This window comes from Astatotilapia calliptera, chromosome 3 (genome assembly GCF_964374335.1).
Source record: "Astatotilapia calliptera chromosome 3, fAstCal68.1, whole genome shotgun sequence".
In the NCBI taxonomy this organism is placed as follows: Eukaryota; Metazoa; Chordata; class Actinopteri; order Cichliformes; family Cichlidae; genus Astatotilapia; species Astatotilapia calliptera.
In genome coordinates, this window is record NC_137424.1 from 19,702,667 (window position 1) to 19,714,819 (window position 12,153).

At 42.7% G+C, this 12,153-nt stretch overlaps 2 protein-coding genes across 2 annotated transcripts in view; both read right to left on the reverse strand.

Annotated features, from left to right (window-relative positions):
- LOC113035143 (NACHT, LRR and PYD domains-containing protein 12-like) overlaps positions 1-12,153 on the reverse strand; it is a 140,408-nt gene that overhangs the window by 77,908 nt on the left and 50,347 nt on the right. The window lies entirely within an intron of this gene.
- On the reverse strand, positions 1,631-11,906 carry LOC145426184 (protein NLRC3-like). Its single transcript, XM_080299730.1, has 6 exons — positions 11,818-11,906; positions 10,495-10,571; positions 8,539-10,378; positions 6,852-7,028; positions 4,935-5,111; positions 1,631-2,777 (listed from the first exon to the last, which is right to left on the reverse strand). The coding sequence occupies exons 1-6, from the start codon at positions 11,904-11,906 to the stop codon at positions 2,582-2,584; spliced, it is 2,556 nt and encodes an 851-aa protein (XP_080155856.1). The 3' UTR covers positions 1,631-2,581.

Consider the following 12,153-nt stretch of genomic DNA (forward strand, 5'->3'; position numbering starts at 1 on the left):
TAATGTTTAAGTAGTTTAATGTGCAGGTGCTGACGATAAACACATTTTGAATGAAAGCCGGGGAACTTTGGTAGCACAGAAACAAGTGGCTATTCTTTGTGACTATATGGATCACTCACAATACCATTATTTCACACAAAGGCACCAAATTAATACTCAAAAAAGCTGCAGCAATACACACAAATATAAACAGTACTTGGTGACAACTTTGCTTTTAGCCTTTAACCCTTCTTGACTACTTTTGATGTGGCCTCTATATTTTACCTTTAAAAACAGTTTATCTTGCCAATCTGTTATTTTCTCATTTTGACCAACTGTATCAGCACAATTTATCTAAATTCAGACAAAATTTAAAATACAAGTAGAAAGTGATATTTTGACTGTAAAAACCACACACATGTTTAACGAATCATCTTCATAACTTGAAATGCAAATAGAGATTGTACATTTTTAAAAATACGCACACGTTTTGCAAACAACAAAGTTATATGGTACTATTTACCAAAAAATGCAGCCAAGGCTCAGACGTTTTTCATATAATCATTTCAAACTATTTACAGAACAATCAGGTGTCAAACAATAGTTTGTGTCACTCTAACACATATGAGAACAGCACAGGGATAAACCTGCAGGTCTGACAGCAGGTGTGTCACTCAGCGTTTACACTGCAATCTGCCTTTGTTGGCTTTAAGGCAGCAACTGTGACGATCACTAGTAGAACTGACACACAAAACAAAACAACAGCTACACACTAAATACACAAGACAACAAACTAACTTGAGACCAAACACGGTAAACGTCACAAATCTCTCACGTATCAAAACTCTCTCTCTCTTTCGCTCACTCGCTCTCTCTTGCCGGTCACTCCTAAAACTTCCCCCTTTTGCTAAACAACCAAATGTCATGTTTCCATATCATTTTTGATTGGTCGACATGGTACATTTTCCCACCTATAGGGCTTTGGAGCGTGATGTCACGGGAGATGGGCCATGCCCCCTTCCGCCATGACAGTAGGCCAGCCAAAGGATACCATTTCAGCTATGGATCGTACGTGTTGTGTTGTCGGTTGCAACGTTAGATCACACGATCGTGAAGGCAAGAAGCTGGATAACGGGCTCTCTTTTCATCGTTTTCCATCCTGGAGGCAACGTGAGGGATCCCATGTATCCGATATTACTAAACAAAGACGTCAGGCTTGGATTGCAGCGGTGAGACGAGCGGATATCGAGTTCTCTGCAATCCCCAGCTTTTTGTTGGTTTGCTCACAGCATTTTCTTTCCGGTGAGTTCTAAATTAATTCATATCACTCTTGAAAGGCTTTTAGTGTGATTTTCAATGTGCTGAGGTCATAGATAATGAGATAAAACATGCTAATGTGTGATGCTGCAGAACCACATCATGTCGACTGAGTAGCTTATGATTTGGCATTATTGCAGGCAAACCAGCACATGAAATGGATGTAACAAATCCAGACTGGGCACCAACACTGCACATGGGGCATGACGACATACCTGTATCAGACTCGGACCGGCACTCAAGGCGTACGCAACGGAAGCGAAAAAGAGCACCCATCGGAGGTAAACAACCCCCCCCCCCCCCCTCTAAAAACATACTAAATTGCTATCACTGTACACTAATCCGCACATAACTTCCAGATGAATCACACACCTGTCATTGGAATATTGGTGTACATTTACCTTATGTCTAATTTTATCTTACAGGCTTTCGTTATGCAGCTGCAGAGTCTGAAGGTGTGCCCCGTGCAGAAGTGATTGATGAAGATCTGACAGAAGACCAACAGCAAAATCACAATGTCATGGAGGCAGTGGACAGCAGTTGTGTTGGACAAGTGGAGGTTGAGGTAGCAGCTGCAAATGTGGATATACTGAAGAAATGTAAACCTTTTAAAATGATGACAGATTACAAACTCTCAGCTGTGTCTGTAATCAAACCTCTGTAACTTTGCTTCACTTCAGCAGCATCAGCTCATGTTCACATGTTGATTCATGGTTTGCTTCAGTTTTTGATGGACTGCAGAATATTTTGAAGGTTATCTGCTATAAAAAGCCAGAACAGGAAAATCTGCTTCATGTGTTTCTGTTTGATCCTCAGTGACTTTGACACAAAGGCCTCTGCTGTGATGATCACACCTCTGATCAAGTCTCACAGTGTCAGCTTTGTTTTTATACATATGGATATGTGCTGATAAATGATCAGAATTATAATATTTCCCACTGTCTGCTGTGTGCCGTGACCTTTGACCTGCTAAAGACAGTCAGCTGTGGATTATTCATTGTTGTGTCTGATACTTAGAACTGTGAGGAAGAACACTACACAGTTAATCAGGGTCCCCTCTCTCTGAATCAGGAAAGGTGGGCAGGCCGCGTGTGGGCCGCGGGCCATACGTTGAGTCTCACTGTTTGAAATGTGAATATTGTTCTGCTGCAGTCAATGGACTAAACCAGAGAAGAAGAAAACAGACTTTACCATGAAGATCCTCAGTGTGGATCAGTATAATATCAGCCTGATGTCTGCAGTTTAGTGTCAGCACAACTTTCACATCATATTCATCTCAGCACAACTAAAACATGCTGACTGACCTCAGAGTTTCAAGTCCACATCCTGGACTCTCCAGGAAACCACACAGATGCTTCACTCCTGAATCCTGCAGCTTGTAGTTGTCACTCAGGTCCAGCTGTCTCAGATGGGAGGGGTTGGACTTCAGTGCTGCTGCCAGATAATCACAGCTGATCTCTGACAAACCACAGTTCTCCAATCTGTATAAAGAATGAAAGATGTAAGTTTATTAGACAAAGTGTGAGCTTGAAATCATTCAGTGTTTCATCATCTGTTCAGAGCTGAAGAAGGTTCAGAATGTAGAAGTTTAGAAAATGGAAACTCCAAACAGCTGAAGCCAACAGGAAGCAGCTTCAAACAAACACAACAAGAGAAAAAACTCTGAATGTTTCACATTAAAGTCGTACATTTCTCATAAAAACAGGACAAAGACTTGAAAAAGTCGTGTTTTTCCTTCCAGGAACCACAAGGCTTCACTTTTAAAGGTGAAGTGTGAAAGAAATGGACATATTTGAAGTCCAACACCTTTTTCCAGTCACATTATTAAAGCAGACAAACTACAAGCTCATTTTCATTCCAACAAGTCATCTTCTGACCTGGACTAACAACACTGGTCTCTGTGTGCAGCTGGCTGTGAGACCAGTGCTCAGGGAGCGTCTACAAAGTGCAACACTGAAAGAACATCACACACTAATTTGCTTCCAGCACTTTCACACAAACATCTACTGTCATTATTGTCACCAAACTCTGTGGATCCTTTAGTGCAAATTCAAATGGGATCAAATGGTCAGACAAAAGAGGGTTATGAGGAAATATGATGAAATGTTGTGTATTAGCAGCAAGTTATTGAATCATTTTCCTCAGAAACCAAACAAAATGATTGACAAACATGTTTTTACAAACTCAGTGTTGGACTTGGATCAGCAGGATAAGCTGATGTTTAAAGGCATTTGAGTCTCGCTGTATGAGAGTCCAGTTATTCCTCAATATTTATGGATGATGTTCTTTCAGTGTTGCACTTTGTAGACGCTCCCTGAGCCTCACAGCCAGCTGCACATGGACCAGCTGACATTACCCAGCATTAGAGGTGGGTGTAAAAAAATGGATTTTCCTATTTAAATGGTTTTAATTTGAATAAAGCGATGTTGATTCATTCAATCCTGAATCGATTTTTAATATAAATGTATTTTGCCAGAATCTCAGGTTAAAGCTCCCAAAAGTATTTCAACAACAAGCAAACAGATAAAACAGTAAATGAGAGCAGCTAAACACACAAAGATGGAAACACAGAGCGTGGATCGTTCACTCGACGGCACGTACACGGACACGCCGTCGGGGCTGAAAGTGGACAGCTCACAGATCCTGAAGCTGCAGGTTTCATCTGTCTCCAACCAAAACTGACTGAACCAGCAGCAGAAGAAGATCCAAACTACGCTTTACGTTTGATGAACATTGTCATGAATTCTCTCTGACTTTGACGTTTACTTCCTGCACAGCTCTCTCTCTCTCAGTGTACTTCAAGAACAGTTTACCTTCAAAAAATCTGTTTCCTGCATTATTCACTGCTTATTACGCACCAGTCTGCTGTTGTGTTCACTGCTGTCGGCCTCCCAAAACAAAGCCTCATTTCTGCTGTTCAATACTGAAGAAATGTAAACCTTTTAAAATGATGACAGATTACAAACTCTCAGCTGTGTCTGTAATCAAACCTCTGTAACTTTGCTTCACTTCAGCAGCATCAGCTCATGTTCACATGTTGATTCATGGTTTGCTTCAGTTTTTGATGGACTGCAGAATATTTTGAAGGTTATCTGCTATAAAAAGCCAGAACAGGAAAATCTGCTTCATGTGTTTCTGTTTGATCCTCAGTGACTTTGACACAAAGGCCTCTGCTGTGATGATCACACCTCTGATCAAGTCTCACAGTGTCAGCTTTGTTTTTATACATATGGATATGTGCTGATAAATGATCAGAGTTATAATATTTCCCACTGTCTGCTGTGTGCCGTGACCTTTGACCTGCTAAAGACAGTCAGCTGTGGATTATTCATTGTTGTGTCTGATACTTAGAACTGTGAGGAAGAACACTACACAGTTAATCAGGGTCCCCTCTCTCTGAATCAGGAAAGGTGGGCAGGCCGCGTGTGGGCCGCGGGCCATACGTTGAGTCTCACTGTTTGAAATGTGAACATTGTTCTGCTGCAGTCAATGGACTAAACCAGAGAAGAAGAAAACAGACTTTACCATGAAGATCCTCAGTGTGGATCAGTATAATATCAGCCTGATGTCTGCAGTTTAGTGTCAGCACAACTTTCACATCATATTCATCTCAGCACAACTAAAACATGCTGACTGACCCCAGAGTTTCAAGTCCACATCCTGGACTCTCCAGGAAACCACACAGATGCTTCACTCCTGAATCCTGCAGCTTGTTGTTCCTGCTCAGGTGCAGCTCTCTCAGATGGGAGGGGTTGGACTTCAGCGCTGCTGCCAGATAATCACAGCTGATCTTTGACAAACCACAGCCCCACAATCTGTATAAAGAATGAAAGATGTAAGTTTATTAGACAAAGTGTGAGCTTGAAATCATTCAGTGTTTCATCATCTGTTCAGAGCTGAAGAAGGTTCAGAATGTAGAAGTTTAGAAAATGGAAACTCCAAACAGCTGAAGCCAACAGGAAGCAGCTTCAAACAAACACAACAAGAGAAAAAACTCTGAATGTTTCACATTAAAGTCGTACATTTCTCATAAAAACAGGACAAAGACTTGAAAAAGTCGTGTTTTTCCTTCCAGGAACCACAAGGCTTCACTTTTAAAGGTGAAGTGTGAAAGAAATGGACATATTTGAAGTCCAACACCTTTTTCCAGTCACATTATTAAAGCAGACAAACTACAAGCTCATTTTCATTCCAACAAGTCATCTTCTGACCTGGACTAACAACACTGGTCTCTATGTGCAGCTGGCTGTGAGACCAGTGCTCAGGGACCGTCTACAAAGTGCAACACTGAAAGAACATCACACACTCATTTGCTTCCATCATCCAACCTGAAGAGGAAACAGAGACGCCTCCCCTTCAAAGTAAAAGCTGCTCCTTTTGGACACAGTATCAAAGAAAGTCTACAGTATAACATTGAAAACACAGAACAAAGTTTTGGTTGTTTTAAATTGTGCAGAAATGAAACTACACTAAGCTCAATTATGTGACAGACATTTCATCCCATGTCAGTTTGGCCTCATCCTGGGCCGGATTATCCAGCACACACTCTGACCACAGGCCCAGGGGCCACGCACAGCTGGGCTCCATCCAAGAGACAGGAAACAAACCAACACAATAATAAAAAAGCACCATGTGATCTTCTTACATCTTCAAGACAAACATAGTAAAAACATGAGCATATTTGTTTCCTGATAAAATGATGTGACAGGTAGAACAGAGTAAAGTGGTGGTGTTACAGCCTTTCTCCCCTCTGCTGCCGAGGCTGTTAGTCTCTCCCAAACTCAGCTACAGGACTTCCAAATGAATGAAAGCAGCAGAAGTGGCTTTACAAATGAAAGAGGAAGAGGAGAAGAAGAGGAGAGGGAGGCCACCCTGACCATCACTCCAGCTGAAAACATCACACTTCCATTAAAGTTGGTGAGGAAATGTTGAGCAGGATGAGCTGCTGGCTAATCTGGAGGCTGTAGCAGCAGCTCACAGTCACAGTGGATTTCCACTCATGAAAAAGCTCTGGCTGCTTCATTTCTCATCTCATATCAGAGACTTTAATGCTTCACTGAAGCTGTACTGTGATGCTTCCATATCCCAGTGAGGCCTCCATAATGATTTCAGCTGTTCTGTACACACACTGTGTGCCCTGTATGGCTCAAAGTCTCTGCAGCCTGTTTTTATCTGCTATCATCAGATCTTCATCATCCTCATTCACATCCCTCACACACTCTACAGCCTCATCAGCACTGACTTCATCTTCACTGACTGATGGAGCACAACATGAACCTGTGGAGGCTGAAACACTGTCCTGTCAAACATCTCCCCGTCACCACTCCACTTCTGTCAGCCTTTAAATGAACCCTGCTCAAGTCTGTCACTTCTGTTTGGAGCCAAAAGGAAAAACTGTTGTTCAGTCGTTTGGAAAGACAACATTTCTGAAAGCACTCAAACTTCTTCACATTTGTCTTCAGACACATCCTGAACATTTAGGAACTAAAGAAAGTTTCAAACATCAAAGAGCTGAAATATAGAAAAACAACAACAGCCGCAGTCAGTGAACTCACCTCAGAGTCTCCAGTCGACAGTTTGGACTCTCCAGTCCAGCACACAGAAGCTTCACACCTGGATCCTGGAGGCCATCATTTCTACTCATGTCCAGCTGTGTCAGATGGGAGGGGCTGGACTTCAGAGCTGAGGCCACAACTTCACAGTGAGACTCTGAGAGTCCACACTGAGTCAGTCTGTGATGATAGAAAATATAAAATGTGTTATTATAAAAGCAGAAAATCTGCATTATAAACACAGACTGAATGTATATGAAGACAAAACAGAGTGAGGTCATAATCTGATGAATCTGCTCTTCACATCTGTGCTTCAGCTCCTCTTACTGTGTTTGACATGACACAACGATTGAGTCTCTCTCAGACCTGCAGACTTTTAATGAGAATCTTTGTTTGGCTTTAATCTGCAGATGAAGGAGGAAGATGGTGTCACATTTAGGCTTCCATAATGTCCACAGTCTGTCACTGAGATCTGATCCAGAGTCAGAGTGAAGACACACATTTGGACTGTTTCCTGTTTTGACTCCAGAACATTTTGAATGAGTTCAGCTCAGTGAAGAGTTCCAGCTGGAAAGATGATCTCTGTTTGCTACCTGCTGTCAGGTACGACTGTTCACGTCCACACGCAGGAAAAACCTGCTGACTGTTACCAAACGGAGCAGAAATCTCATCACTGGACAATAATGATGAATGAACTCAGAGCTGCTGATATCAGATCTGATTTCAGGGGAACTAAACACAGAAATGATTGGCTCATTTGAGCTTTCTGAGCCATTATCTGCTGGTGTGTCGCTAGTTGGCAGAAAATGATTTGTATTCCTGTTCAGGGCTTCAGTGTTTATGAGTCCAGATCCAGGTGACAGCAAGTCAAAATGATGTTACCTGTCTGTGTCCAGCAGCAGCCTGTATTCACTTTGAATATTGTTATAACCTGACATGGATCAGTTTGTCTTTGATTGGTTTGTAAATGTCACTGTTTCCATTGGACCTGAGTGACGTACAAAGACAGAGAGGGAGAGAAAGGAGAGAGAGGATGGAGACAGCAAAGAGAGAGCAAACACAAACAGGTGAGAGTGGACAGGTGACCAAGGTCAGCAACCAATCAGAGAGCTTCTGTTTGACCCACAGTCACTGATGATGACTGCACATAACCAAGCAGTGTGTTACTCTGATATCAAATATGGATCCTGCTCTTATAATAATGATCATCAGATGATATTATTGTGTTATTTTGTAGCTGAATACGATGTTTGTGTGATTATCAGTGAAAGAAGCAGTGAGGAGGATGGAGAGAGAGAGAGGACAGAGGGTGAAGTTAGAAACACTAAAAGGATTTTTCATGGATTTCATGGATGATTTGAGTGATTTCCAGCAGGACACTTAAACATGTCAGTGGACGTCCTAAAGAACATATTCACTGATATGAAACGTGTCATTGAACAGGATCAATATCAGTGGAAACATGGTGGAAACAGCTGTGACTGCATGGATGTGACACACTTCAAATCTGTTCTCCACTCTTGGATTTGGGATCCATGGAGCTGCTGCTGAGTCTGTACAATAAAGGAATGGTGTGGAAGGTTGCAGCGTACGGACACAAACACTTTGTGCTTACAATCTGATTTTATTTTCAACATTAAACTACTAACCTACACTGATCAATGATGTTAATGATCACATCTGGACTCACCCAGCCTTTCTGCAGTTCCTCACAGCTGGAATCAGTCTCTGTCGTCCCCGCTCTGATGTGTTGTACTTCTGCAGGTCCAACTCATCCAGAACCTCCTCTGACATCTGCAGCAAGAAGGCCAGAGCTGAGCACTGGATCTCAGAGAGTTCCTTCTCTGATCTGTTCTCTGACTTCAGGAACTCTTGGATCTCCTGAAATAATGAGAGGTGGTTCATCTCCATCAGACAGTGGAAGATGTTGATGCTTCTGTCAGGAGAGATTTCATCACTGTTCATCTTCTTCAGGTTGTTAATGACTCTCTGGATGGTTCCTGGACTGATCTCTGTCTGACCCAGCAGACCTACTAAGAGTCTCTGGTTGGACTCCAGACAGAGGCCATGAAGGAAGCGAACAAACAGGTCCAGGTGGCCATTTTTACTCTGGAGGGATTTCTCCATGACTTTAGTCAAAAAGACATCCAGTGATGTGAAGCTATAAGACTTGAACTTGTTCTTAAAAAAAGATCTGTTTTTGTATTCTTCTCGGAAATTCCCTAGAAAACCTTCTATCACCTCTGTCTTCCTGTTGGTGTGACAGTGGAACATGTAGACAGCAGCCAGAAACTCCTGAATGCTCAGATGAACAAAGCAGTAGACTGGTTTCTGGAAGATCACACACTCTCTTTTGAAGATCTCTGTACAAACTCCTGAGTACACCGAGGCCTCTGTCACATGCAGACCACACTGCTCCAGGTCTTCTTGGTAGAACATGATGTTTCCTTTCTCCAGATGTTCAAACGCCAGCCTCCCCAGCTTCAGAAGAACTTTCCTATCAGCCTTCGTCAGCTCCTGTGGACTCGTCTCATGTCCCTCATGGTACTTGTTCTTCTTCCTCTTTGTCTGAACCAGCAGGAAGTGTGAGTACATGTCAGTCAGGGTCTTGGGCAGCTCTCCTCTCTGCTCTGTAGTCAACATGTGCTCCAGAACTGTAGCAGTGATCCAGCAGAAGACTGGGATACTACACATGATGTGGAGGCTCCTGGATGTCTTCATGTGGGAGATGATTCTGCTGGACAGCTCTTCATCACTGAATCTCCTCCTGAAGTACTCCTCCTTCTGGGCGTCAGTGAAGCCTCGTACTTCTGTTAGCCTGTCAACACATGTAGGAGGGATCTGATTGGCTGCTGCGGGTCGGGAAGTTATCCAGACGAGAGCCGAGGGAAGCAGATTCCCCTGGATGAGGTTTGTCAGCAGCTGGCTGACTGATGACTTCTGTGTGACATCAGACAGCAGCTTCCTGTTGGTGAAATCCAATGAAAGTCTGCTTTCATCCAGGCCGTCAAAGATGAACAAAAGCTGAGAGACAGCCAGCTTCTCTGCTGTGACCTTCTGTAATGTTGGATGGAAAACATGGAGCAGCTCCAGAAGACTGTACTGCTCATCTCTGATCAGGTTCAGCTCCCTGAATGAAAGCAGAACCACCACACTGACATGTTGGTTCTCCAAGCCCTCTGCCCAGTCCAGAGTGAACTTCTGCACTGAGAAGGTTTTTCCAACACCAGCCACGCCGTTGGTCAGAACCACTCTGATGGGTCTCTGTTGGTCAGGTAAGGCTTTAAAGATGTCCTGGCACCTGATTGGAGCGTCATGGAGGGCGTCCATCTTGGAAGCTGTCTCCAGCTGCCTCACCTCATGTTGGGTATGAACTTCTTCACTCTGTCCCTCTGTGATGTAGAGCTCAGTGTAGATCCTGTTGAGGAGGGTTCTACTTCCTGTTTCATCACTTCCTTCAGTCACACGTTCACATCTCCTCCTCAGACTGATCTTATGTTCATCTAAAACCTCCTGCAGACCAACATCTGCTGAAAGAAAGAAAAACAATGAGACTAAAGAGAAAGAAAACTCTTCAATGTCTGAACAACACAAGAAGTCCAGTTTTCAGAAATGAGTCCATCAGCAGACAGATGTTCAGTCTTACTTTGTACACAGCTGCTCTGACTGGCTGTCTGCAGTCCAGCTCTGCTTCTGGATCTTTCTCCACACTGTGCAGAAGCTCTGATGGTGACACAGAAAAGTCACAGTGGAGATACTTCTGTCCACCTTTGATTAGACTCATTATAAAAAGGAAACAAAGTTTGAACACAGTCATGTTTCCAGTTCACTGACTTACATTTATTCCATGGACACTCACTCTAACCTGAAGCACAGCTACAACCCAACATTGTTGAGGCCTCATCTCCTCCTTTCCTGACTGTAGAGGTTAAATATGCAACAACCAACAAATAAAAGAATTTGGTTCATTTCAAAGAAATTCACACGGTGACCAAGTAAAGTAACCGTAGTAAAGGAGACAACATCCCGTTGATGGTGGGATTATTTGAAAGATTTGCTTTAGTCACGTCACCAAATGCAGTTGAACCACCCGTGGATCCATGTTTGACCATTCTACCACTCTGAGCTCTGCTTTTGAATCATTTTATTATTATCATCATTCATTTATTCATTCTTTGGAGGGGGGCTATTTCCTAATGCCGCCCTAATAAGCTGATGTTCAAGGGGAAATATAACAGAAACTCTTTCAGTGTTATTCATTAATAAATGAACAGATAAACTGTGAAGAAGAAAAAACTGAGATTTAAAGGAGAGAGTGAGAAACTTGATCATCCATCCTCATAATACATGTTTATCAGTATCTGCTGTGACCATACTGCAGTAATAACTACAAGTCTACATTTCTGTGACTGTTGATCAATCACAGCAGGAATCTGAGCTCATCTCTGCACACAGAGCAGCTTCAGCTCTGGGATAAACTGCTCGCTTCACGTCCTTCTCAGCTCACAGACACTCATCCTGATATTTTCCTTTAACATTTGATGGTATAATTCATCTGAGTTTACACTTTATCTGCATGAATACAGAAAAACAGACCCAAACACCAGAAACCATCAGTTTCACCATGTAGAATATATTGTTGTTTCCTTGCTTTTAATTCAGAGAAAAACTCTGATTTGGATTTTCTGTTCTCTTTGCCACAGCCCATCCCAGCAGCAGCTGAAACAGCTCACTGTCACAACACTGAATAACACTTTACTGACCTCTGAAATTCCTCCTAAAGCTCCAGTTTCAACATCAGTTAATTAATCATAGTTAATCATAAATGTGAACCTGGCTGGCACACATGTTAATGTTAGCCATTTAAATATTAGCAGTTAGCTGAGGCCACAAGAAGAAGAGGCCCTAGAAGAACAATGGATGATAAGATTAGATTTTCAAGACTAGGCAGAGACGTGTTTTCCTTTACTGTCTCTTACAGAGGAGGGAGCAGATACCAGACGAGGTCACGGAGGTACGGGGAGGATTCGCAGCAGACAGCAAGACTGCCACATCCATGCGAGAGAGCGATGGCTACGATAATCTCTGTTTTTGTCTCCCTATATAATGTTGTACAGCCCATGTGAGGGTTATCCTCTCTGTGAACCAGATGCTTGATTTCACACAGAGGTCCACCAACTGAATTTGATCAGTTATGGAACGATTTACCTCGACAGGCTCCTTCACTCGCTGCTTTTAAACCTCCTTTAAAACACACTTTTACTCCCTGACCTTTGACCCAGTGTGACATGTTGACTCACTACCT

Bases quoted from the DNA above. Each gene is read 5' to 3' on its own strand.
- LOC145426184 (XM_080299730.1), bottom strand. From the start codon at position 11,906: ATGGATGTGGCAGTCTTGCTGTCTGCTGCGAATCCTCCCCGTACCTCC. The intron at 7,029-8,538 runs GTGAGTCCAGAT...CTATCATCACAG, and splicing joins AGGAACTGCAGAAAGGCTGG to ACTGACTCAGTGTGGACTCT. The intron at 2,778-4,934 runs GTCAGTCAGCAT...TTCTTTATACAG, and splicing joins TGTGGACTTGAAACTCTGGG to ATTGGAGAACTGTGGTTTGT.